The 27,866-nt window shown below is 40.4% G+C and overlaps 2 protein-coding genes across 3 annotated transcripts in view; one reads left to right on the top strand and one right to left on the bottom strand.

Moving 5' to 3' along the window:
- The window catches only part of LOC102961463 (MOB-like protein phocein), a 43,637-nt gene extending 32,321 nt beyond the window's left edge, over positions 1 to 11,316 (bottom strand). Inside the window, exons 1-2 of the mRNA XM_042995008.1 lie at positions 11,231 to 11,316; positions 10,463 to 10,627 (exon numbers count right to left, since the gene is read on the bottom strand). Of these exons, the coding sequence (XP_042850942.1) occupies positions 10,463 to 10,627; positions 11,231 to 11,233 (168 nt within the window). The 5' untranslated portion in view covers positions 11,234 to 11,316. The remainder of the gene's footprint in view (positions 1 to 10,462; positions 10,628 to 11,230) is intronic.
- A 160-nt stretch (positions 11,317 to 11,476) lies between these two features.
- Positions 11,477 to 22,878, top strand: HSPD1 (heat shock protein family D (Hsp60) member 1). Of its 2 annotated transcripts, none has more exons than XM_042994993.1 (12): positions 11,477 to 11,676; positions 12,831 to 13,006; positions 14,155 to 14,407; positions 15,962 to 16,044; positions 16,564 to 16,659; positions 17,197 to 17,290; positions 17,551 to 17,719; positions 19,526 to 19,625; positions 20,632 to 20,877; positions 21,527 to 21,701; positions 21,989 to 22,167; positions 22,251 to 22,878. In XM_042994993.1, exons 2-12 carry the CDS (start codon positions 12,833 to 12,835, stop codon positions 22,401 to 22,403), a joined length of 1,722 nt encoding a protein of 573 aa, XP_042850927.1. In that variant the 5' UTR covers positions 11,477 to 11,676; positions 12,831 to 12,832; the 3' UTR covers positions 22,404 to 22,878. The 2 variants fall into 2 exon arrangements, with proteins under 2 accessions (XP_042850927.1, XP_042850926.1); XM_042994992.1 differs by lacking the exon at positions 11,477 to 11,676 and adding an exon at positions 11,784 to 11,892.
- The last annotated feature ends 4,988 nt before the right edge of the window (positions 22,879 to 27,866 follow it).

The raw sequence follows: 27,866 nt of genomic DNA, 5'->3' as shown, positions 1-27,866 counted from the left end.
ACCTCTATAAATTTTTCAATGTATTAAAAACAGTTCAAACTTAGACACTTTGACTACAGATGAATAAGATATCAAACTCCTATGGCACTTCACTTTTCTCTCTAGAATTCTAGGATATTTGATCAAATTGGCGATTGTGGTAGCCAGCTGCCAAGATAGCCCCCCAATGATTATTAAATCCCTTATGTACGCTTTTAATAGGTAAACTTTATTTTTATTTTTTCAAGTTTGTTGATTTATTTTGAAAGAGACAGCTCACAAGTGGGGAGGGACAGAGAGAGGGAGAGAATCGCAAGCTGGCTCCACTCTCAGTGTGGAGCCTGATGTGGGGCTCGATCCCACGACCATGAGATCATGACCTGAACAAAATCAAGTCTGTTGCTTAACCAACTGAGCCTCCCAGGCACCCCAAACTTTATTTATTTTGAGAGACAGAGCCAGTGCAAGTGGGAGAGGGGGTGAGAGAGGGAGAGAGAGAATCCCAAGCAGGCTCCGCAATGTCAGCCCAGACCCCAATGTGGGGCTCGAACCTGTGAACTGTGAGATCATGACCTGAGCTGAAATTAGGAGTGGGACACTTAACCAACTGAGCCACCCGGGCACCCCTGTATACTTTTTGTTGTTTATTTTTTTAGTAATCTCTATATCCAATGTGTAACTCTTAACTCATGACCCTGAGATCAAGAGTTACATGCTCTCCCAATGGAGCCAGCCAGGTGCCTCCCTGGTATGTACATTTTTGTGTGGATCTCTTTCATACTAAATTGGGCTGGCCTGTATAATAAGATACTGTGAAAATGATGTGTGACTTCTGATGTTAGTTCATAAAAGACATTGTGGCTTCTGCTTTGCTCTCTTAACTCACCTGCCCAGTGTGAGAAAGCTGCCATGTATGAAGCAGTTAAGTAGCCTTATGAAGGGTCCTGGTGCAGAACTGAGGTTCCCACCAAAATCAGGCATCAACTTGCTAGAGTGAACCAACCATCTTGGAAGAATAGCCTCGAGGCCCAGACAAGTCTTTGGATGATGACAGAGATACCCCCCACCAACTAGGACCACCCAAATAAGATGCTCCCAAATTTCTGACCTATGAATACTATGTGAGATGTTTATTGTTGTATTAAGCCAGTAAATTTGGGATGATTTGTTATGCAGCAATAGGTAATTAATACAGTAATTCCTAAACTTTGAGGAAGAGAAAATATGATCAGAAGAGACCAGTCACAACAGACTATTATCCTTTCCTCTTTTCAATAGGTCACCTAATGTCTTTCATGAATTTAGCAGCACTTCCTATCTTTATTTTCTCAATGACACTAATCTCTAATATTTGCAGGGGCACCTGGCTGGCTCAGTTGGTAGAGTATGTGACTCTGGATCTCAGAGTTGTGAATTTGAGCCCCACGTTAAGGGTAGAGTTTACTTTATTTATTTATTTATTATTTCTTAATGTTTATTTCCTTTTGAGAGAGAGAGAGCAGGGAAGGGGCAGAGAGAGAGGGAGACATAGAACCTGAAGCAGGCTCCAGGCTCCAAGTTGTCAGGACAGATTCCAATACAGGGCCCGAACCCACAAACCATGAGATCATGAACTAAGCTGAAGTTGGATGCTCAACCTACTGAGCCACCCAGGTGCCCCGAGTTTACTTCAAAAATAAATAAATAGGAATGCCTGGGTGGCTCAGTTGGTTAAGCATCCAACTCTTTTTTTTCAGCTGAGGCCATGATCTCATGGGTTTGAGCCCTGCATGCGGCTCTGTGCTGACAGCATGAAGCCTTCTTGGGATTCTCTCCCTCTCTCTCTCTCTCTGCCCCTTCCCTGTTTGTGCACACGTGCATAGGTGTTCTCTGTCTCTCAAAATAAATAAACTTAAGAAAAAAAATAAAATGAAATTATGCTATTAATTTAGTTGTTTATTTCTCCCTCCTGAATTGTATTCATTCCTGTATCTCCAGTAGTGCCTGGAACTTGTTCAACAAAATGAACAACTTAAAAGGAACAAACTGGCCTTTTTGAACTGACACTCAAGTCAGATAAGTAACCCATTGATGCTTTTTCCAAATCAAGTCTCTAGGCTAAATTATACGGAAAGACCATTTTGCAAGACTTGGGATAAATTTTAACATGTCTTAAAGAACTAGGCTTAATCTGTAAATTACGTTTTATAATAGGAAAATCTCCAGATTAAGCTAACATTGAAATTAAAACAAAAACTATAAAAGCACCTATGGAAGAACATGTAAGTATTGGAGAAGACTTTTCAGTTTGACATAATACCCAGAAGCCATGAATTCAGCAATACCAAAATGACTTCCTGCAAGTTCAAAAAACAATAACAAAATCAAAGCCAAAATTATAAAGAACCAATTTCACTAATAAATAAACATATCACACAAACCATAAAAGACCAGTCATCCATTAGAATGATGGGCAGAAGATATTAACAGTCAGTAGGCACTGTCAGTTAATAGTAAAGAAAATAAAGATGGCTGTCAAACACAAGATGCTCATCCTCATTCATAATGATAAAAGTAAAATTTTAAGAATGGCAAAATAAAACCTTTATAACATCCTGTATTATTGAGAGTGGGAAGAAATCAGTCTCATACATTGCTGTTAGGCTGTTAATTGATAGAACTTCTATGAAGGGCAACTTGGAGACATGCGTGTGTATACACATATATGATCAAAATCCACATACCCTTTGACATAGCAATTACATGTCTAGGAATTTGTCTTAAAAATATACTTGTTCACATGTGCAAAATAATATATGCAAAAATTTTATTCAGTGCAGAAGTGTTTCTAATAGCATAAGACTAGAATTTAAATACCCATCAGTGGAGGGGCACCTGGGTGGTTCAGTCAATTAAGCACCTGACTCTTGATTTCAGCTCAGGTCATGATCTCTTGATTCATGGGTTCGAACCCTGTGTCAGGCTCTGTGATGACAGCACAGAGCTTGGGATTATGTCCCTTCTCTCACAAAAATAAACAATAAATAAATATTCATCAGTGGAGAATGCTTAAATTATGGCTCATCCATATAATAGAACATTATATGGCTATAATGAGAATTTTAAGAAGCTCCTTATGTACTTTATAGATTAATTCCAATTTGTTAATACAAAAAAGGTGCCAAATGGTATATATGGAATGTTATTTCTTGGAAAAAAAAAAGATATTTCACATACATGACATGTATGTATGCATGTCCTTGCATGCATACACACACACACACACACACACACACACACACACACAGTGTATACATAAAATATCCCTCAAAATATAAATCGTAACACTAGGTACCTCTAAGGATGGAACTGTGTGGCTGGGGGACAGGGAAGGGAAGGATATTTTTCACTGTGTATCTTTTCAGTGCATATCCTTTTGAATTTTTAACTACATGAATGTTATCTACTTTTAAATAATGTAAGAAAAAAAAAGTAAGAGGCCTGACTCAAAATGTTAAGGGATGTCTGGTGCCCTCCTTTTACAATTAATTCTTAAACTAAGAGGAGCTATGTGATTTGTCACATGTCACATAACTAGTATGTAAGCAACACAGGATCAGAGCTTAGATTTGATTAGGCTTTCTCTTTAAAGTTGCTTAATGGCAAAAGAAACCATGTAAACACTCTCCACATAAATAAATCAAAACATTAAAAACAATTTTTTTTTTTTTTAAATGGGGCACCCGGGTGGCTCAGTTGGTTAAGCGACTGACTTCAGCTCAGGTCATGATCGTAGGGTTCATGAGTTTGAGCCCCGCAAAGGGCTCTGTGCTGACAGCTCAGAGCCTGGAGCTTGCTTCCAATTCTGTGTCTCCCTCTCTCTCTGCACCTCCCCCACTCGCTTGCTCTCTCTCAAAGATAAACATTAAAAAAAAAAAAATCTTTTTTAATCAGAAGTTCAAAACTCTATTTTGTTGTGGGTGCAGTGAAAACAGCAATTAACTTGCTGGAAGAGACATGATTTGGTATCACTCTGGAGAGCAATCTGGCAGTCCTTAGCAAGAAGGTTAAAAGTGTTCATAACCAGTTTGTGCATTGTTGAAAGAGTACAGAGAAGACTTGTCTTATCAAATATCAAACTTGAATACAAAAGTTTGTTTATATTTATATTGAATACAATGTGGTAGAATAGGGAAATCAATGGGACAATCCTATAAAACCCAGGAATAGACTTAAAGATTTAATGTATAATAAAGATGTTACCTCAAACTTCAAGGTGGGGAGTGGTGGTGGGTAAAAACAAATAATAAAGCTGAGACAAGTTAAACATTACTTACAAAATAAAAGTCAGATACATAGACCCTACAGTAAATAAATTATGGATTAATTAAATGTTCAAAAGAAAAAACTACAAGAATGAGATTTGAGTAGCTACAAAAACCTGCACATCAAATTAGGACAAATATAACAAGTTAGTACCTCCAATATATAAAACCTTATGATCCATGTTGGTTGGTAGTAATGCAAAATGGTGCAGCCATTATGCAAAACAGTATAGAAGTTCCTCAAAAAATTAACAATAGAGGGATGCCTGGGTGTCTCAGTCTGTTAAGCCGACTCTCGATTTGGGCTTAGGTCATGATCTCACAATTCATGAGTTCAACTGGGCTCTGCACAGACAGTGCGGAGCATGCTTGGAATTCTCTCTCAAAATGAATAAGCTTAAAAAAAAAAGTTGCAGAGGTGGGTCCTGGGTGGGTCAGTCGGCTAAGCATCCAACTCTTGATCTTAGCTCAGGTCATGGTCTCATGGTTTGTGAGATCGAGCCCCATGTTGGCCTCTGTGCTGACAGCATGAAGCTTGCTTGGGATTCTCTCTCCCTCTTCCTCTGTCCCTCCCCTGCTGGTACCCCTACCCTTCAAAAGAAATAAATAAGCTTTAAAAAAAATAGAGGGGCACCTGGCTGGCTCAGTCAGTAGAACATGTGACTCTTTTTTCCCCTTTTTTTAATGTTTATTTTTGAGAGAGAGAGAGAGAGCAAGTGGGGAAGGGGCAGAGAGAGGGAGACACAGAATCTGAAACAGGCTCCAGGCTCTGAGCTGTCAGCACAGAGCACGATGTGGGGCTTGAACTCACAAACCATGAGATTATGACCTGAGTTTAAGTTGGATGCTTAACCGACTGAGCCACCCAGGCACCCCAAGGAACATGTGACTGTTGATCTTGGAGTTGTGAGTTGGAGCCCCGTGTTGGGTATAGAGATTACTTAAAAAAAAAAAAAAAAAGTCTTTAAAAACAAATACTGTAGTCCTATCTAGCAATCCCACTTCTGTGTATTTGTCCAAAAGAATTGAAATCAGAATCTCTAAGAGATGGTAGCACTTCCATAATTGCAGCACGATTCACAAGAGCTAAGATGTGGAAACAACCTAAATGTTCATCCACTAGAAGAATGGATAAATATGGCATATAGATACAATGGGATACTATTCAGCTTTAAACAAGGAAATACTGCAATGTGACATGACTAAACCTTGAGGACATTATAAGTGAAATATTCAAACACACGACAAATACTACATGATTCCATTTATGACTTATCTAAAATAGTCACTCATAGAAGCAGAGTAGAATGGTGGTTGCCAAGAACTAGGGAGAGGAGGGAAATGGGGAACTGCTAATCAAGACATAATGATCCAGATAAGCAAGATGAAAAAGTCCTAGAGATGTGCTGTACAACCCTATGCCTATAATTAAAAATACTGTATTGTAAGTTAAAAATCTGTTAAGGTAAATCTCATGTTGTGTTCTTACATAAATAGAACAATAAAATAGAAATGAAATCTTATAATCCCAACTTTTTAAATAAAAATCTTTGTAAAACATACGTTTTCTACCTAATAGGAGGGAAAACAATCTTATTGGTAATGCTCATACAACACAATAGCTCCCTGGGAATTTTGTTATCAATTTCCCAAATTTTTTGTGGAGAATAGTGTAAGCCATGCTTTTAAGTCAAACAAATCTGAGTTCAATCCCAAGCTATGACTTAAAATTGGTGTCACCTGGGGCGCCTGGGTGGCTCAGCTGGTTAAGTGGCTGACTTCAGCTCAGGTCATGATCTAAAGGTTCATGAGTTCAAGTCCTGCATTGGGCTCTGTGCTGACAGCTCAGAGCCCGGAGCCTGCTTCAGATTCTGTGTCTCCCTCTCACTCTGCCCCTCCCCTGCTCACACTCTTTCTCTCTAAAATAAATAAACATTAAAATTTTTTTTAAAAAATGGTGTCAACCTGAGCAAGTTATTCTTTCACCTATGAGGAGAGGAGTATCTGCCTCACAGGGCTGCTAGGATTACATGCAGTTAAACCAGATTATGTTAAATGCCTAGAACAGTGCCTGGCAAATGCTCAAGAATAGCATTATCACAAAAATTCCCGTTGGAATTTTACCTACTTTAATTCTTTCTTCACTATTTTTGTTGATCAAAGGGTAAATGACAACATATTATTGTGAAACAGTTCCCCACCCTCAACACCATTATTTTCACCCCAAATTTCTCATGCCAAAATCCTTTTCCCTATTAATTTCCAATATAATCTCACAACCTAAAATTATTTTTTTTAAAGCAATTCTGCTAGAGAAGCATTATGGGACTACTTCCAGGATACAAAAAAATTCCCCCATCCTTCTAAATTAGGTTATAAACGGAGCCCTGAAATTTTTTAAAAAATATTTTTTTGAGAGAGTGCGAGTGGGGGAAGGGGCAAAGAGAGAGGGAGACACAGAATCCGAAGCAGGCTCCAGGCTCTGTCAGCAGAGAGCCAGATGTGGGGCTTTTGAACTCAAGGACGGTGAGATCATGACCCGAGGCGAAGTCAGACACCAACTGACTGAGCCACCCAGGAGCCCCTATGGAGCCCTGAAATTTTAAATACACCAGGTAATTCTAAGAATGAACCAAGGTTTGGAAATTATCGCCTTGGGATCTCAAAACTCATTTGCTTGGGTGTTCAAAAAACAGAATTGGGAAATGGTAAAGCCATGGCCTCTGGACTGGATTCCTAACTCTACTATTTACCAGCCAGGTAGCCTTGAACAAGTTTCCTCATCTCCTCTGAGTCAGTTTTGTCATTGGTAAAACCAGGACATCTGTGCTCAACAAGGTTTTAAGAGCAAAGCACATTATCTAGCTGTGCCTAGGGCACAGTAGGACACTGATGACCCGCTCCGATACTGTAAATAGAGCTTTTAATCATAATTTTTATCTTAGTATGACAAAAATTAAGCCTTAGTGTACCAATGACACTTACATTAATGTAAATATTCACATACTTGCCCGATGAGGACATGACCAAAAGTTGACACCATTATTCCCTGCCATTTACAATTTCAGTTAGCTTTCAATTCCACAAGACAAATATAGGGCATATCTTTAAACCATGATCACTGGGATGCCAGGGTGGCTCAGTCGGTTGAGCGTTCGGCTTTGGCTCAGGTCATGATCTCAAAGCTCATGAGTTCAAGCCCCGCTTCGGGCTCTGTGCTGACAGTTCAGAGCCTGGAGCCTGCTTCTACTTCTGTGTCTCCCTCTCTCTGCCCCTAACCCACTCGCATTGTCTCTCTCTCAAAAAAAAAAAAAAAAAAAAAATCAGACTGATCTAGAAAATAAATTTGACCACCAAGAACAGCTGGTCTGAGAGGTAAAGTTTAGGAGTTGGTAATCAAGTTTGGGGTAGGACTGTTTGGGTTCCAATCTTAACCTTCCCTAGCTGCTATTACTAAAAAAAAAAAAAAAAAAAAAAAGGGGGGGGGGGGGGGGGTCAAGCTATTTGTTCAGCTGTTTCCTATTTGTTAAATTCAACAAATTATATACTAAATACCAGTAATTAGCACTCAAGTACCACCCAACCCTGATACCACAGTGGTTTATCAAGCAGAATTTAAATAATGTATATCAAGTGCTTAGTTATCTGACAAAAACAGCCACAGGTGAAGTTCTGGTCAGCAGCATCTGGAGATGGACTGATTATGTCCAAATCCTGGCTTTGCCACTTCCTACAGAGCATGCTTGGTTATTACTTAACCTGTGTGCGTGCGCCTTACCTTCCTCAAGATGCAGGACAGTACCTAGCTCACAGCATTGTTGGAAGATTACACCAACTGATACACACCAAGTACCCACAACAGTAGCCAGTACCCAGAAAAATGCTCCTGAGGCCTTGGCTATAAACACTATCACACAGCACCTGATGCATAAAAGGCACTCCACCAATGGTAGCCATAAAACCTTGCCATGGACTTTTTTCAAAGCAAATAATAGTACAAAGTTTTAAAAACTGGAAATGTTCACTAAGTTTCTCTAAATACTTCAGAAACAAGACATTTAAACACTAGATTCTATAAATGATAAAGTATACTTTAATAAAAGCTTGTTATATATGAAATTAGAATGATACCTTAAAAAATTTTTAATGTTCACTTATTTTTGAAAGAGAGGGAGAGACAGTGCGAGCAGGGGAGGAGCAGAGAGAGGGAGACAGAATCTGAAGCAGGTTCCAGGCTGAGCCTTCTGTATAGAACTCACCAACTGTGAGATTATGACCTGAGCCAAAGTCAGATGCTTAACCGACCTAGCCACCCAGGCACCCCTGAATATTGCTATTTTTTAAAACATAAGTGTAAATCCATGGTTTTGTGTCAGCATAATTTTTTTTGTTTCTTATTTTTGAGAGAGAGTGAGTGCAAGCGGGGGAGGAGCTGAGAGAAGGGGACAAGGGATCTCAATCGGGATCTGACAGCAGACAGCCAGATGCAGGGCTTGAACTCAAGAACCATGAGACGACTGGAGCTGAAGTTGGATGCTTAACCAAATGAGTCACGCAGGTGCCCCTGTATTAGCGTAATTTCTGTAATCTAAATTCAATGTGAAAGCTAGAGTGCGTATTTCCCAGAATTCTCTGCAAGTTACTTGGGAAAAAAAAACATACTGGAGAACCCTAAAAAATCTTAAATCACCAAATAAAGATTAACCACTCATTTATGCATTTTTATTTCGTAATATTTAGATCAATACACTATAACTAAATTTTAGAGACACTGGATATTAGTTTGGATACCATTAGTTTATTATAAAAGAGACATGAAAATTATTTACATGATGAAAGATTTCACAACTTCACTGGAATGGGCAGCTTCACTTCATGCCATTTCAATAATGATTTATTTCAGTCTACATACTTTCCGAGAATGTCACCATCTCTAAATAAGAAATAATCCTGCAAATAAAGAAAACCATTAGTTAAGAAAACTAGTAACAAATACTTAACTTATAGGAAATATTAAATTTACACACCTTGTCATCTAGAACTACTTTGGTGCCTCCATATTCTGGGAGAAGAACTTTATCTCCAACTTTCACACTGACTGGTTGGATCTCTCCACCCTTAAGAAAATAAGGATATTTATTAGTAGACATCTAGATCACCAAAAACTTACACCTAACTTTTATTAATCAAATGTGCTCATTCAAATCAAGTGTTAAAAAAGGACTTAGTGGCCAAGTGATAGGATTTACATTATAATCATAGTTCACTCAAAAATATCACTGTAGAATTACACTTTGAAATAATGCGTACCTGGAGCTTAAACCAAAACCTGCCTTCAGTGTAAAGTTCAACGAGTTATACTGGAAAGCTAACTTAAGCTAATTTTTTAACTATTAAATATTAACTTCTAGACTATATAAATCAGTTTTTAAGACCAGATATACAGATGTCATGTTGGAACTTCTTCCAACACAAAAATTCAAGAGGAGTTTCCAGAATTTGGAACATATACTTCTTTTGTGACTCAATATCCTTTTCATTAAAGTAAAAATTTAAGAAGAGACTGCAGCATAGTGCCCACTCCCCAGAGACTTCCTATTCCTGACTCTGGGACAGCTGTTCCTAGAGCTTTCTTAGAGGCAACTGGAACAATGAATGCAATTAATGTATTTGACCCCAAAGGCATTTATTGTGTATTCTGGCTGACTTTCAGGTCTGAGGTCTAACCAGTTACTGGAGAATGACTATTAAGGCTAGATCCAACCAGTTCTTTTCGAAAGTATGCCAACTAAGGCCAGAAATGGTTAAAAAGATTAGGGCAATTACAGCGTTAGAGGTTAGATCAAGGGTTTAAATTTCCCCTCAACTAGTCAAAGAACCCACAGATCATCTTGAGGAATTTTTTGTTTTAGTCAAAATTTAGAATTTAAAGAAAACACTGGTTACACTCAGCTACCAAATGGCTACTGATTTTAATACTCTGGAACTCTTCCATCCTACAAAATAAGCAACTTTATTTTACATAATCATTTTCGTTAAAAGCGGCATATCAGACATGACTGAATTAGGGAACGATCTTGAAGAAAACAAAAAGCTATTTAAGAGACTACCTTTAATAACCACCAAGAATTTCTTTTTTCTCCTCCATACAAAACTAGTTGCACTTGAGCCCCATTTACCTTTCCTTTAGAGCCTGATCCAACAGCTACTACTGTTGCTTGCAAAACTTTTCCTTGCGATTTTTCTGGAAGCATAATGCCTCCTTTGGTTACAGTTTCGGCTGCACTCCTTTCAACTAAAACTCGGTCAAAGAGAGGAAGAAACTTCCTAAACGCTTGTCCTGCCTGTAAGAAAAGGAGTATTAAGTTTAAAACAAAAGCAGTATGTGATTATGTTCTAAGCGTTACACATCAAAAAGCACGTGTGGCTTTCAAAATTAACGCCAAAACTCCAATTATTCGTTCAAGAAAATCATTTGAATGTTTTGCTCTACCTGCCGAGTTTAATTTCCATTCCGTGTGTGTTAGGGGGTCGTTGCTGCTCCTCCGGTCAGCAGACAGCTTTAAGAGTAACCCTAGTTTATCCCAAGGTCAAATATTTTCCTACCTCAATTGTTCTGGAAAATTTCACAGAACTCAAGTCAACCCCTTTGCCTGGAGCCACGCTTTTCAAGATACTACACACCCACAAAGATCTCGCAGAAGTGGGTCCGCAGCTGCGCGTGAGTCCGGGTTCTCGCCCCCAGGCCCACAAGCATGCGGGGTACACGCGTGCAGAGCCCTCGGCAAATAAAAGGGGTTAGTGGGCCTCGCCTCTCCAGGGTTACTGCGGGCGCGGGTCACTCAGTGACCCCTACCCCTCCCAGTAGGCCTGCAAAGAAGCACCCGGGTACCCGAGCGCTATAGGCAGAGAAGGCCTCTTCGTCCTCCAGCCCACGCGAGACTCACCATGACTCTGGCCACCGCAGTTCCTACTCTGCTCTTGAGCTGCCGCCGCCGCCGCCGCAAGGAGACCCGCAGTCCGACCCCCGGGCCACGTGAACGTGGGAAAAGGCCTCCCAACGCGCAGGCGCGCTTGCTCCCGCCCCCCGCTCCTCCCCGCAAGGGAGGGTGGCCGCACCAGCGCGCCGCGCGATTCGTCCCGAGAGTTGTGCGCCGGCCACTGACGCGAAGACGGGGAGGCGGAAGAAGAGAGGAGTTCTTTCTAGGCTTTTCTAGGCCGCCTGCCGGGGTGAAAGTACTAGCTCTTCGCCCCTCTCCCGGAAATGACGCGCTCTGAACCTTGACCCACAGAGAGCGCAGCGCTTCCCGGAAAGTTCTCGAACCGAGTACGGCCCGGGAACTAGCCTAAGCCGGACTGGGAGGGCTGAGCTCACTTGCCTGGCCCTGCGCGGGTAGGGAGGGGCGGAGCTGGGCGCGGCGACTGCCGATTGCGGGGCCCCGGTGGAGGGGAAGGGGTGGGCGCAGCCCGCGCACGCGGTGCCGCGGGGCGGGGGGAAGCGGCGGAGGGAGGGGACACGGGCTCTTTGCCGTGTGCGCCGTGCACTCTGTCCCTCACTCGCCTCCGACGGCCTGCCTCATCGTCCGCACGCCCTGCCGCTGCCCCGCAGGTATACGGCCGCCCCGCGCCGCCTCTCCCAAACGCCTGGGACCCGGGCCTTTCCCCGTCCGCTGCGGTCCTGCCTGATTGAGCCGGAAGGAGAGAGCCAGGGCTTCCCTACGGCGCCGCAGGCCCGGACCCGCCGGGCCAGGCCTTACGGGTCCATGTCGGTGTCCATCACGTGCGGCGTGGATTGCTGGCCCGGGCAGGGCGCAGGGGGGAGGGCTTGCCCGATAGTTTGTATGCAGTCGGGGGCGTATATTCACGTGGGCTCTCGTTGCAGCCCTGTCCTGATCGACTGTAGGGCCCCCGGGAGGGTGGTCGCAGCCGCGTGGGAACCGCTTTTGGCCCCGTGGGCAGCTGGGGTACGGCATCTCCACCCTTGACCTTGCTGAGGGCGTCCTAAAAACAGACACGTGGGGTTGGGCGTAGAGAGCCGGGCCTTGGCCCCCAGCATCGCGGCCCTGCGGATAGTTTGATACAGTAGCCCTGAGTAGATACAAAGACTCCTATTACTAAACGGATTTTTGCACCGTCCGGAATATTTTTTTTTCCCTTGGTCATTCTGGTTTATAACTTACTCCTTCCTGCAGATTTGGTTTTTTTAGGAGCACTTTTGGAGTGGATTTGCTCAGGAGGCTGTTTTAGCGGTGAAAGATTAACTCGTTTTTAGCGGCTGGGGTAGGTGGCCGTGGGGATTCACTGACATGGTGTACTTTGTGCTAGTTCTCTAGGTTAGGCGTGGGAGCGGCCTCTACAAGCTTGCGTTAGTAGCTGGTGTTTGAACCTATGTTAACGTGGGCCGCGTGTAGGGCAGGGATCAATACAGCTTATATCTAACATTTCTTGTTTTGTGGTGTACAGGTGTCATGTTTGTGCTGTGCTGTAATGCACCACGGATAGTGCTGGTATAAATGTACTGATAATCTGATTGTTTTCCCCCAACAGAAATGCTTCGATTACCCGCAGTACTTCGCCAAATTAGGCCAGTGTCCAGGGCACTGGCTCCTCATCTTACTCGGGCCTATGCCAAAGATGTAAAATTTGGTGCAGATGCCCGAGCCTTAATGCTTCAAGGTGTAGACCTTTTAGCTGATGCTGTAGCTGTTACTATGGGGCCAAAGGTATCAATATTTTTATTTTATTGTGTTATAATTTATAGCATTCTGAATTAAGGAATAATATTTTAATGATGTCACATAGACAGTAAATACTTTAGTCTCCATTGTTGAGAAATCCCAGTTTACATAAAAGAGTTCGAAATTACCGCTTAATCTTTTTTTTTTAAACTTGATTTAACAGTCTTAAAGCTTAAGTTTTTTTTCAAATTCGGGAAACTTTATTTCATATGATGTGTGATGTAATCCAGTGGTAACTCACAACTCAAGGTGGGTTCCTAAACGGAAAGTAGAATTAATCTTGCTTGCCTAAGTTTTGGATTTTTTCCCAGTAGTTAGTATCAAATATTGACGTTAGTGTGTAACTTAGCTCCAGTAATACCTCAAGTATGTGTTTGTAGGTACTAGTTTTACTTTTCTGCTGTTCATTGTCTTCCAAAGCACATTTAAAATGTTAAATCTTCTTTAACTTAAAGAGGTTGGTGAGGAGTAACAACATAACTTGAGGCTTTTGAAGATGATGCACAAGTGTAGTGATGCGTGATTTCAGGTTAACGGTTCCAATATCAAAGTATTCATATGTACTATATAAAATATGGCATTTGCCTGCCTCACAAGTAGCACCTTTAATTCAAATCTAGAAGCTGCCAGTACTGTTTGTACCGTGTTTGAGATTTAACATTGAACCAGCCTTGGAAGAGTGAACTGTATTTGTCTTGCTGCTAGTATTTTACTAACTAAATTTTAAAGCAAGTTTAAAAATAAGTTTCACATTATTTTCAAAGACAGCAGGCACCAGACAAAACTATAAATTACATGAAGAGTATTCTGACATTTTATTATCTACCAAATTGATTTGGTTTATCTTGTGTTTTTGTTTTTTTATGAGATAACATCTTTCAGTCTAGGATCTATATCTTCCATAAAAGATCATCCAAAGTTATACACTTGGCAACAGAGAGGTCATTTTGTCTGTAACCTAAGAACACTGATGAACCTGCCTTTGAAATTACATGCTGCAGATCTGATTAAATAATGACAGTTTGTGTTGAGGCTTTCAAGTAACTACTCTTTTATTAAAAGTTCCTGTTTTATGCTAAATAGTACTTAGAGAGTATGTGATTCTGTCACTTTTTTTTTCTCTGCAATTCTAGGGAAGAACAGTGATTATTGAACAGAGTTGGGGCAGTCCCAAAGTAACAAAAGATGGTGTGACTGTTGCAAAGTCAATTGATTTAAAAGATAAATATAAAAATATTGGCGCTAAACTTGTTCAAGACGTTGCCAATAACACAAACGAAGAGGCTGGAGATGGCACCACTACTGCTACTGTCCTGGCACGCTCTATTGCCAAGGAAGGCTTCGAGAAGATTAGCAAAGGTGCTAATCCAGTGGAAATCAGGAGAGGTAGGAATGTCTTCATTGTCACCACAGTGTTTTGAAGAAAGTTGATTCTTATTTCTCCTCTTAAAAACAATCTTACATGGAGTTTTTCTTCAGCAAATAGCAATTGGATGCCTGGTTTATGTGATGGGTACTATGCTAGGCATTGAGAGAAATAGGACTAAGACATTCTTTGTTGTCCTTCCCTTCCCTGTGTCTAGAGACCCCCCAAACCCCCTCTTCCCCCCGCCACCCAAAGGAACAGTTTGGTGGAAGATACAGCATGTTCTGTATACCTTGAGGATAGTAAACTTGTGGGGATTAGAGCAGGGAGAGAGTATTAAACAGTTTTGCTATTTTACAGAGTAGGGCTAAACAAACTATATCATTCATCCAGGACGTCAAATTTAGTGTGTGTATACATAAAAGCAGGATTTGTTTTGTTTTGTTTTGTTTTTGCCTCTTAACAGCACATAATACATTATTGGTCTTCATTTTGTTCATTATTGCTTGCTTTGGGAAACTAGGCCACCATTTAAAGATCTCCTTAGCATGAGCTTCATGGTGATACAAACTTAAGTCCTGTCACTGCTGTTAATTAGCTGTGTACTAAAGCTTGATTTTTTGTATCTTGAAAATGTAATTGCTGCTTATCTATAGGGTGTGTTACTGTCCAAATTAGAGAAGACTTGAGAGTAAAGTGGGGTGCCATTAACAATTTTGTCAAAATTGGCATCCCAGCACACTGATGTATTAGCATCCCATCTATTTCAGTGTTTAAGGTACAAATGAATGTTTCATTAAAAGCAGTTTGAATATAAATCATGGACAAATGTTAATTGAGTTTATTAAAATTACTTCCCTGAAAAAATGATTGTTACTACATGCCTTTCTTTGGATTTATTTCTTGAAGTTACCCTTTATCAAAATAAAGGGAAGAGCCAGCACTCATCCCAGTTGAACAAAATGAGGTTCTCATGAATCCATACTGTGCTGCCGTTGACTGTTAAATATTTTATTTATAATTACATATTAAAGGAGGAGATTTCAGATATTAAAACCTGTAGGGGTATAGAGGTCCTGGGTGGCTCAGTCGGTTTAGCATCTGACTCTTGGTTTTGGCTCACAGTTTGTGAGATCAAGCCCCAAGTCGGGCTCTGCTGACACTGCAGAGCCTACTTGGGATTCTCTCTCAAAATTAAAAACAACCTGTAGGGGCATAATCCCTTATTTTCAATTGAGAGAAATGTTGGGTGACCCTGTTGGAAACATGCAACATGATTGGACTGGGAATAGTTTACACAGAATGAGTTGAATGGTGAGATTCTTGAAATTATACACCATAGTTTTTTTTTCCTTAGTACAGTTTTCAGAATAATTTTGACCTGGTTCTTCATTTATCAGACTTCCTGTTTGAGTGTGCACCATCCAACTCCATGTGATTAGGAGAAGTGCCAGCACAGAAGCATTGTTTAGGCTAGATTAACACATTAAAGCATTTAATATAAATTGGAATTTTTACTTGACAAGGAACCATGAGAGAATAAGCATTGTTAATGGCATTTATTCTTAAATCAGGTGTGATGTTAGCTGTTGATGCTGTAATTGCTGAACTTAAGAAGCAGTCTAAACCTGTGACAACCCCTGAAGAAATTGCTCAGGTAAGGAGTTGTCATATTTTACAATAAACATGTGATTTTATTCCGTTATCACATACCAGTGTTAGAATAACAACACTAACCAGTCACTAACATTGAAAGCATTTTTCTTACTGCCAAAAAACATTTGAAAATAATGCAGTGACCATAGCTGGAGTCTTAGTGGGCTGTCACTTTAGTTCGACATGGCTCTGAGTAAAACTCATTTTTTTTTGTATGGAAACTGTTCTTTAGTCATTTGTCAAAAGGTACATAGTTTTTGTCATGTTAGAATATTACCACTTTTTTTCGGGGTGTGGGGGGAGTCTTTTTATTTAAGAGTAGTTGTATGTTTATGTCATATCTTTTAAAAACAACGTAGCCAAATGATAATTGAAAACAGAACCAACACTTCCTTAGAACTGTTAGACTGTATCTCCCACACACAGTATCAATTTGGAAGTTACTAGGAAAAGGAAAGGGAGCTGATTGAGAACACTGGCCTTAACTTTTTAACTTGGAAGAGTAACTTGATTGTTTTAGGTTGCTACCATTTCTGCAAATGGAGATAAAGAAATTGGCAACATCATTTCTGATGCAATGAAAAAGGTTGGAAGGAAAGGTGTCATCACAGTAAAGGCAAGTGTGATTTTTTTTTTGTTTTTTTTAATTTTTTTTTTTTTTTTTTTTTTTGGTGTTTATTTTTGAGACAGAGACAGAGCATGAATGGGGGAGGGTCAGAGAGAGGGAGACACAGAATCTGAAACAGGCGCCAGGCTCTGAGCTGTCAGCACAGAGCCCGACGCGGGGCTCGAACTCACAGACCGTGAGATCATGACCTGAGCCGAAGTCGGCCACTTAACCGACAGCCACCCAGGCGCCCCAAGTGTGTTTTTTATGATAGCTTGGTATGGGTTGTCTGGTGATCAAAACAGTTTTCCAAATAAAACATTCAAACTGTGTGTTACATATATATATATATAACACATCGAATATAAAAATTCAAATATGTATTTTTGAAGTTTTTGCAGAATTGGGAGTTGGATGCCCTGGGGCATTTGCATAGTTCTGCCTGGATCCTTTATGATCAATGGGGTCTCCTAATCTGGTCCATAATTAAAAATTTTTGTGTTTCTTTAATGAAATTCATACAACTAATTGTTTAATTTGTTATAGGATGGAAAAACACTAAATGATGAATTAGAAATTATTGAAGGCATGAAATTTGATCGAGGTTATATTTCTCCATACTTTATTAATACATCAAAAGGTAAGAGCAAGTCAGTAAATGAAATAAAAAAAATAGAGCTTGTCATGTGTCGAACTATAAGCATTAGGCCATACTTCTAAGAAAATAAACTTATGTATTCCAAAAGTTACTGTAAATGACAAAGTGGAAAAACATGAACTCAGTAGTCACTTGAAATGTACTGAAATTGGGTTATAGCTTTTTCATTTAAAGAAATTGCAGTTATTTCAAAATATTGTTAATGTTTTCACATTGATTTAAAATGTTCTTTGTTTTTGCAGGGCAGAAATGTGAATTCCAAGATGCCTATGTTCTGTTGAGTGAAAAGAAAATTTCTAGTGTCCAGTCCATTGTACCTGCTCTTGAAATTGCCAATGCTCACCGTAAGCCCTTGGTCATAATTGCTGAAGATGTTGATGGAGAAGCTCTGAGTACACTTGTTCTGAATAGGTAATAGGCAGTGGTGTTTGGTTTACGTTTTCAGATGAAAGGCAATTTTTTGTATTGATGTTTGAAATCTCTATTACGTACCCTCACATTGAACCATTTGTGTTTGTATTTAGAGTTATGTGTGATACAGGTGTGCTTCATGAACTCTTGGTCCAGTTATAATGGTTCTTTGTTTTTGAATGGGTTCTATGTGAAAATCCATAGTATTTTGTGCAACTTTCTCATAAGATAGCCTAATTTTGTATGGTGTCCATTTTTTATTATGAATGTTTACAGTTGCTTAGAAGAAATGACTAAGTTTTTATCTGGAAAAATATTTTTACAATTACAATTTTGAATGAGAAGTAAACTATCATTTTCTAAGCCTTAGATCAAAGTGTATTTAGCTATCAGCATTTTACATAATCTGTTAAAAGAAAAAATTAATAGGCTGAAATAAATTGGCACTCAATCTAAGATAAGTTGAGGTTAAGATAATTTTTTTTTAATCTATAATGTATTACTTTTGACTTTAAGGCAGGTGCTTAATGCTATAAACAGAATCTTAGGGCATTAAAAAAAAATAAGTAATCTCTACAGCCAACGTAGGGTTCAAACTCACAACCCCAAGACCAAGAGTTACATGCTCTTCCAACTGAGCCAGCTAGGCACTCCTTAGGACATCATTAAAATGTGCTCCTAATCCTGGAATTGAGGTATCTTAAAAGTAATATTTCCAATTCTATTATAATGGAAATGCACAAATGAAACAGTTATGTAGGAGAGTTACATGGCTTGACCCAAAAGCTCTGAGTGAGTTTACTTATCCTGGAATGTTTGTTACCTTGGATTTGCTTTTTGGGATCTGAAAAGTCTTATTGTAGGATTTGAAACCAAAATAAAAAAACAATAGACCTACAGAGTTCCACTGAGCCATTTTACTGGTAGCTGTAAAGTTGGGTGTCTGATTTTCTTGGCATATTATCAGAGTTTACCCCTCTGATTTTTATTTGGCTCTAATAGACCAGTTTTGTTTTAGTGTCCATATATTCCTTCTGTTTCACTATCTGGTCTCAAGTGAACATTTCTTTGATTATATATTCCAGGCATTCAGTATCTGATAAAATTGCAGGTGAGCTTAATGTTATTATCAGTAATACTTACATTTATGAAGGAACCAGATTAAGAACACTGCTTGCTCAAATGTAACTGTAGTAGTAACTTGATTACTACTAAATGGAACCCATAGGGCAGTAGTAAATGCTCATTAGATCCCCAAATTTAATATTTAAATATTTTAAATTAAAATTTAACTCTTCTGATTTTTGAAAATTATAAAATATTTAACACTATGTCATAGTTAAAGGTGTTTTGCTTATGATAATATTTTTGTTCCTGGGTCTAGTTTAACTGGAAAGTAAGGTCAGTAGTTTATTACGAAGGTGCTTGGATATTGGCAAATACGGATGAATGGAAAGTTGCCCTTTCCTGTCTTAATTTGACCAAAAGTTGTAAGAAAGCCAAAAATTGTAAAAAGTGTGGTTTCCAGGGGCGCCTGGGTGGCTCCATCTGTTGAGTGTCTGACTTCAGCTCAGGTCATGATCTCACAGTTTGTGGGTTTGAGCCCTCCATCGGGCTCTGCACTGACAGCTGGAAGCCTGGAGCTTGCTTCAGATTCTCTCCCTCTCTCTCTGCCCCTCCCCTGTTTGCATGCTCTCTCTCAAAATAAAAAAAGTATGTTTCCTAAGTAATCATAGTACTTAGAACTTAAGAACTAGATAAGCATTTTTAAATTTAAATCTGATTTTTATTAACTGTTCTTAACAGGCTGAAAGTTGGTCTTCAGGTTGTAGCCGTCAAAGCTCCAGGTTTTGGTGACAATAGAAAGAACCAGCTTAAAGATATGGCTATTGCTACTGGTGGTGCAGTAAGTAAAATAAATGTGATGTTGGTTTACTGAAGGTTTTATACTTCCAGGTCTGAAGTTTATAGGTAAATTTTATATTTTTCACGGTCAGATATTATCTAAACTATTATTTTGTGTTTATGTTGGACGTTTAGGAGGTATAGGTTGGATTAAATGCTGCTAAGGTCCCTTGTCTAACTTACCATGAGTCTAGCCCAAGAATAGGGTTATTTGACTAATTTGTTTTTTTGTTTTTTAATTTTTTTTTTTTTAATGTTTATTTTTGAGAGAGAGACAGAATGCGAGTGGGTTGGGACAGAGAGAGGGAGACACAGAATCTGAAACAGGCTCCAGGCTCTGAGCTGTCAGCACAGAGCCCGACACGGGGCTCAAACTCACAAGCTGCGAGATCATGACCTGAGCTGAAGTCGGACGCTCAACCGACTGAGCCACCCAGGCACCCCAAGACTAATTTGTTTCTAAGAATATTGGCTGGGTGGCTCAGTCAGTTAAGCATCCGACTTTGGCTCAGGTCATGATACGGCTCGTGAGTTCAAGCCCTGGGTCGGGCTCTGTGCTGACAGCTCAGAGCCTGGAGCCTGCTTCAGATTCTGTGTCTCCCTCTCCTCTCTCTGCCCCTTCCCTCCCTCTCTCTTGCTCTCTCTCTCAAAAACAGGAAAAAAAATTTTTTAATAAAATACTGTAGAAACGACATAGGATTTAAGAGTTTAGGCCTAAGGTCCAGTCCCGATATCACCAAAAATATGACCTTTGAGGAGTTGTTTGAGTTTATACTTTCCTCAAATAAAGCTAATGTTAATTTGATTAACTGAGAAGTTGGAAATGCAGTGGGAAAACTCGATCAAGTCTTCTCTGGACTAGTCATAATCTTAAAATCTCATGTTTCAAAGAAATACAGTATTGTAAGATGTTTTCCTCATCAAAACACCCATGTGATGTATTACTGACAGACTTGGTACAGTGAAAAACTAAGCTGCAAGTGGTTCATTTTTAAATGTTTTTGTAGGTGTTCGGAGAAGAAGGGTTGACTCTAAATCTTGAAGATGTTCAGCCTCATGACTTAGGAAAAGTTGGAGAAGTCATTGTGACCAAAGATGATGCCATGCTCTTAAAAGGAAAAGGTGACAAGGCTCAAATTGAAAAACGTATCCAAGAAATCATTGAACAGTTAGATATCACAACTAGTGAATATGAAAAGGAAAAACTGAATGAACGTCTGGCAAAACTCTCAGATGGAGTAGCTGTGCTGAAGGTAAGATTCGTTGTTGTAAATGAGCTTCCTAGGTTCTGAGCTCAAGAATGATTTTGTTTCTGTGGTATTCCCCACTAGGGCCATGTAACTAAAATGTTTGGGGAAATAACTTAATCATGGAGATATATATTATACAAAATTTCTTTGTTGGAATATTCCTTCCTTAAAACCAAGATGTTTTGTTAAAGATCAGGCTGACGTTGGACTGATGTAGGACACTGTACTCACCCTATTAGCTATTTAGTCATGCAGTCACTTTTAACAAGTAGGCAACCTTTTTTACGTGGTCTTTTTTTTGGTGTTTTTTATTTGTTTGTTTTTTAAGTAAACCCAGTGCAGAGCACCTAGGTGGCTCAGTTAAGCGTCTGACTCTTGGTTTCAGCCCAGATCATGATCTCACGGTTTGTGAGTTCAAGCCCCACATTCAGTTCCGTACTGACAGTGCAGAGCCCGCTTAGGACTCTCTCTCCCTCTTACTCTGCGCCTCTCCCACATGCCATCTGCGTGTGTGTGTGTGTCTCTCTCTCGCTCTCTCTCGCTCGCTCTCTCTCAAAAGTAAATAAAAAAATCCAGTGCTTTTTAATGACTCTTGCCAGCCAGCATCTTGAATCAGAGAAGCCCATACTAACTGGAATTCTTTTATTCTTAGGTTGGTGGCACAAGTGATGTTGAAGTGAATGAAAAAAAAGACAGAGTTACAGATGCCCTCAATGCTACCCGAGCTGCTGTTGAAGAAGGCATTGTTCTGGGAGGGGGTTGTGCCCTGCTTCGGTGCATTCCAGCCTTGGATTCAATAACTCCAGCTAATGAAGATCAAAAAATTGGTAAAACTGCCTTACAAATGAGTTTATTTGCAGCGTGATTTTAGTCTGCTGTAATAATATTGTTGCCCATCAAATAGAACAATAAATCACAAAACAATTACCAGTATAACAAAGGAAGAATAACACTAATAATCAGAGGACAGATGAAAGATGAAATCACATCTCTTGGGGGGGGGAATGATTTGACCTGTGGAATTTCCCAGTTGGGTTTTCCCTGTATCAAATTGTGTTGTAATTTTTACAAAAGAAAGAATGAAACCAAATTTGCTAAAATTTGTTTTCTTTAGGTATAGAAATCATTAAGAGAACACTCAAAATTCCTGCAATGACCATTGCTAAGAATGCAGGTGTCGAAGGATCATTGATAGTTGAGAAAATTATGCAGAGTTCCTCAGAAGTTGGTTATGATGCTATGCTTGGAGATTTTGTGAATATGGTAGAAAAGGGAATCATTGATCCAACTAAGGTAAATGGTTGGCCATTTTCTAAAAATGCTTTTTTATTTTTTACTAAGGATAAAGGTAATATTTTATCAAACTTTTTCCTTAGGTTGTAAGAACTGCTTTATTGGATGCTGCTGGAGTGGCCTCTCTGTTAACTACAGCAGAAGTTGTAGTCACCGAAATTCCTAAGGAAGAGAAGGACCCTGGAATGGGCGGAATGGGAGGAATGGGAGGTGGTATGGGAGGTGGCATGTTCTAATTCCTAGAATAGCGCTTTACCATTGTTAATGAACTGTGAGAGGAAGCTCAAGGCAGTGCTCCTCAAGAATAACTTCAGAGAAGTCAGTTGAAGGAAATGACTGAAGAAAAGGCTGGCTGATGTTTAAGAAAATCACTATAACCATCAGTTACTGGTTTCAGTTGACAACATATAATGGTTTACTGCTGTCATTGTCCATGCCTACAGATAATTTATTTTGTATTTTTGAATAAAAAGACATTTGTACATTCCTGATAACTGAATGCAAGAGCCATGTACCAATGTACTGCTTTCAACTTAAATCACTGAGGCATTTTTACTATTATTCTGTTAAAATCAGGATTTTAGTGCTTGCCATCACCAGATGAAAAGTTAAGAAGCAGCCTTTCTGTGGAGAGTAAGAATAATTGTGTACAAAGTAGAGAAATATCCAATTATGTGACAACCTTTGTGTAATAAAAATTTGTTTAAACTTCATTGTGTTAGCTTTTCCGTGACCTAGAAGATAAGAGAAATTGAAAGCCAATAGACAAAGAGGGGTAGGGGTAGGATTTGGTACAAATGTGTAAAACATTTCTGCATGTAGCATATTCCCGTTTCTCTTTGCTACAATTATGTTACTACGTAGATAATGAAATTTTAATATTTTTTATTTCTTTCTGAAAGGCAGAGAGGGAGACACAATCTGAAGTAGGCTCCAGGCTCTGAGCTGTCCACACACAGCTCCACTCCAGGCTCGAACCCATGAATGGTGAGGTCATGGACTGAGCCATTCAGGCACCCTATGGTAATGGAAATGTTTAAAGGTGACAACTGATTGCTGTGGACACTATTTTATGTGTTGAGGTCTGGTCATAAAGGGGCAATTTGTCATTTCTTGTGGAGGTTATAGTTACTGCTTCAAACCCTCAGCATAATAAATGGATTCCTGTTGGGTACCCACAAGTGAGGAGGGCAGGGTGTGTAGAAGGGTGTGCTTCAGTGGAAAGGGAGGTATGCCATTCGAGCATAATGGACAGTGAGGAAGGGCATCCTTGCTTGGTGGGGTCAGCCCAGTGTCTTCACTTTTATTTAAGAACGTAAAGCAGATTTTTGGCTCAATGCACTGGAAACAGTATGGAAATGTGTGTGTTTTTTTTTTTTTTTATGTTTATTTTTCAGAGCACGTGAGCAGGGGAGGGGCAGAAAGGGAGGCAGAATCCGAAGCAGGCTCTGTACTGTCAGTGCAAAACCCAGTGTGGGTCGCAAACCATCCAACTGTGAGATCATGACCTGAGCCAAAGTCACTCAACCTACTGAGCCACCCAGGTACCCTGAAATGTGGCCTATTTTTAAAATAATACCTGGGTGTGGGGCATGTTGGGGGCAGGATGATTTGCAAGACGTAACTTTGCTTTCTAGATTTACTGTATTATGAGTTGAAGGCAACAAAATCTTGCCTAACAACATCTAAGTTCCTGCCTTCACCTGTGCCAAGGACCTAGTCTGTCTTGGCTACAGAATGTAAATCTGCTCTAGATGGGAAGGATCTTGCCCGCCACTCGGTTTGGTCTTGGGGCTGCTGCTTAGAGACTGGTAGAAGCTAGGCATTGAGGCAGTGCTCTCCTTGTATACAAAGCTTGGGCAGAAACAGGAATAATAAAGTCCATCACAGACCAAAAGCCAAAGTCACTTGAAATCTGCACCTAGGAATACCTGTGCTTTCCTTGGTTTCGAAAAAGAATGACCATAGATTAAAGGGGACTGAATAATGGGCATTTTAAGTGAATACAACTTGCCTAGAATGTAGTTTTAGCTACATAAGTAGCAAAAGGCAAACCAGTTTCAAAAGAGAAACCTTAGAGAAAGGGTTTAATACAATTTATTATCTTAAAGGCCAAGCTCAGGGTGCCTGGGTAACTCAGTTAAGCGTTCAACTTCGGCTCAGGTCATGATCTCCCTGTTCGTGGGTTCGAGCCCCGTGTGGGGCTCTGTGCTGAAAGCATGGAGCCTGGAGCCTGCTTCAGATTCTGAGTCTCCTTCTCTGCCCTTCCCTTGCTCGTGCTGTCTCTCAAGAATAAGTAAACGTTAAAAAAATAATAAAAATTTTATAAATGTTTTTAATGTTATTTTTGAGAGAGTGTGAGTGGGGGAGGGGCAGAGGGAGACACAGAATCCAAAGCAGGCTCCAGGTTCCGTGCTGTCAACGCAGAGCCTGACCCAGGGCTCGAACTCATGAACGTGAAATCACGACCTGAGCTGAAGTCTGACGCTTAACCGACTGAGCCACCCTGGTGCCCCCCAAAATAATTTAAAGGCCAAGCTAGGTGATGAGAAACACCTGGACTTTGAAAGATTATTAGAGGGGTGCCTGGATGGTTCATTTGGTAAAGTGGCCGACTTCGGCTCAGGTCATGGTCTTGCAGTTCACAAGTTCAGGCCCCACATCGGGCTCTGCACTGACTGCTCAGGAGCCTGCTTTGGATTCTGTGTCTCCCTCTTTTTTTGCCCACCCCCCTGCCTACTCAGACTCTGTTCTCTCTCAAAAAAAAATAATAAAATTTTAAATTAAAAAAAAGATTATTAGAATGACCAGTCTAAAGAGAGCACAGGAGGGGAAGAAAATAGTGTTATGTGGTAGACCTTAGACTAAATGTAGTACTGCATTAACTCTAAACAGTCTTGGATTGGGGACTACTTAATTAAACCTACGCTACATGTAATGTAAACAGGCTGTGAGAGGTTAAGTAGCTTATACAAAGTCTCAGCTATTAAGTGGCAGACCCCAGATTTAAACCAGGTTTGAAGAACTTAAACTCTTAAACCAAAGAGGCAGCCTGGAATGAACTCCTAAACGAGGATTAGGCAATTGTAAAACCCTCTGAAAGCTGCAGCCAGAGAAATCGATAGATTGGGAAAGTACCTTTTCCCTGTTACTAACCTTACAGATAAGCAGGAAGGCATTTCTGTTCCCTCTCTCCACCCCTATACTCTGGGACAAGAAATAGAATCATACAGGAAAACAGAAAAGACTTACAGATTCTGCCATCTGAGAGTCCCCCAATGAAAATGCTGCCTCACCTGGTCACCTGACAGTGAAACTCACTAGTCAGCGTGCCCTACATTAATGCCAATAAGCTTTTTAGTATCTTGATTTCAAATATTAGTGGACAAACATGAACCATTAGACAATCAAGCCTCAGCATGAAGGAGAATAGCAAAAACCATAAGGGACCTAAGGGAAACTTAAAAAATTGTAATATGTTAAAGAGATCTTGTTGCCATAAACCATGGCTCAGTTCAGCATCTTCACTTCAGCTCAGGTCATGATCCTGTCGTCCATGAGTTCAAGCCCCACATCAGGCTCTCTGATGTCAGCTCAGAGCTCATTTTGGAACCTGCCTCCTGCTTTCTGTCCCTCCCCCACCTGCACATTCTCTCTCAAAAATAAGCATTAAAAAAATGAACAATTAGAAAACCTTCATGGAGGGGCGCCTGGGTGGCTCAGTCAGCCAAGCATCCAACTCTTGGTTTTGGCTCAGGCCATGATCTCATGGGCGAGATTGACTGCAATGTTGGGCTCCATGCTGAGCATGGAGTCTCCTTGGGATTCTGTCTCTCTTTCCCCTCTCCCCTGCTGGTGCTCTCTGTCGCTCTTGCTGTCTTAAAACTTTTTTAAAAATAGGGGCACGTGGGTGCCTTAGTTGGCTAAGTGTCTGACTCTTGGTTTCAGTTCGAGCCCCACATCAGGCTTTGTGCCGGCAGCGCAGAGCCTGCTTGGGATTCTGTCTCACTCTCTCTCTGCCCCTCCCGTGCTTGCTCTTTGTCTCTCAAAAATAAAAACAAAAATTTTAAATAAATTTAAAAAACATTCTTGGAAATTAAAACTGTGGCAAATGTAAAATTAACAGAGGGCTGGGAGACAGAATTGAGGAACTCTAAGAGGCATATCAAAAACATGGAAAATTGGAAAAACAAAGATTTAATACAAGAGGCACCTGGCTGGCTCAGTCAGTAGAGCACGTGACTCTAAATCTTGGGGTTGTTAACCATGTTGGGTGTGGAGATTACTTAAAAGTAAAATATTTTTTATTTGTTAGGTGTTTACTTTCCTAATCTGAGAGAGGGAGAGAATCCCAAGCAAGTTCCGTACTGTCAGTAGAGAGCCCCGTGTGGGACATGATCTTACGAACCATGAGATCATGCCCACAGCTGAAATCAAGAGTTGGACGTTTAACCAACTGAGTCACCCAGGTGCCCCCCAAACAATTTTTTTTTAAGTTTTTTGGTTTTTTTGAGAGAGAGGGTGTGCACGTGTGGGGGAGAAGGGCAGAGGGAGAGAGAATCCCTAGCAGGCTCCATGCTCAATGTGGAGCCTGACTCAGGGCTCAAACTCAAACCGTGAGATCATGACCTGAGCCCAAATCAAGAGTCAGATGTTTAACTGACTGGACTTAATACAAGAGATAGAATGTCTAATTGTTTAGGAATACCTGAATGATAGAACCAGAGAATATGGGGAGGAAATGATCAAACAAATGATTCAAAGAAATTCCTCAGAATTGAAGGAATAGAGTCTGACTGAAGGGCTCTCAAGGGGCCCAGCACAATTAGGGCCAGGTAACAGGACAGCATGCAGTTTCAGACTACCCAGGATAGAGTAGATTTTAAAAGCTCCCAGAGGGCACCTGGGTATCTCAATCAACAGACTTTGGCTCAGGTCATGATCTTGCAGTTCATGAGTTCAAGCCCTGCGTCAGGCTCTGTGCTGACAGCTCAGAGCCTGGAACCTGCTTTGGATTCTGTCTCCTCTCTCTGTCCCTCCCCCATTCTCTCTCTCTCTCTCTCTCTCTCAAAAATGAACATTAAAAAATATAAATAAAAGCTTTCAGAATCCAAAAAAATGGATGCTATACAAAGAAATGGGAATAACAGTGGCATAAGACTTCTCAAGAATAAATAGCACTGGATGCCAGAATACAATGAAGTCATATCTTCAAACGGGATGGAGAGGATATTATCCCTAATGTAGAGTTCTGTACTCAAGTGTGAATATAAAACAATGACATAATCAGACACAAGGATTCTAAAAATTTAGCCCCACTTGCCTTAGGAAACCACTAAAGGGCTTGTTTCCTCAGCATTTGGAAGGTAAATTAAAAATATGAGGCCAAGATTCAGGACATAGGGAGCCCCAAAAAAAAAAGGGGGAAGGAAAACCCTAGATTGACTGCATGGGAGCCCTAGGATTACAGCTGCACAACAGACTAGAGAGCAACCAGTTCAGACTGGAGGATAAAAGTGGCTGCAAGTAACTGAACGACTGAACTTTAAGTGGTTTGGACACATTAGAGGCTTGTTTTCCCACAGAACCAGGACAAAGTTGACAACTACACGGTTGGTTCACTTAGCACTTGATGTTAGAGTTGCAATATGCCTTCTCTGGAATTACCGCCTCTTCTCTGAAAAGGCAGCAGGTGTAGC

This window comes from Panthera tigris, chromosome C1, assembly GCF_018350195.1.
Source record: "Panthera tigris isolate Pti1 chromosome C1, P.tigris_Pti1_mat1.1, whole genome shotgun sequence".
Classification (NCBI taxonomy): Eukaryota; Metazoa; Chordata; class Mammalia; order Carnivora; family Felidae; genus Panthera; species Panthera tigris.
Note: the sequence above shows the minus strand (reverse complement) of the source record. Positions and strands in the feature narration are given on the sequence as shown.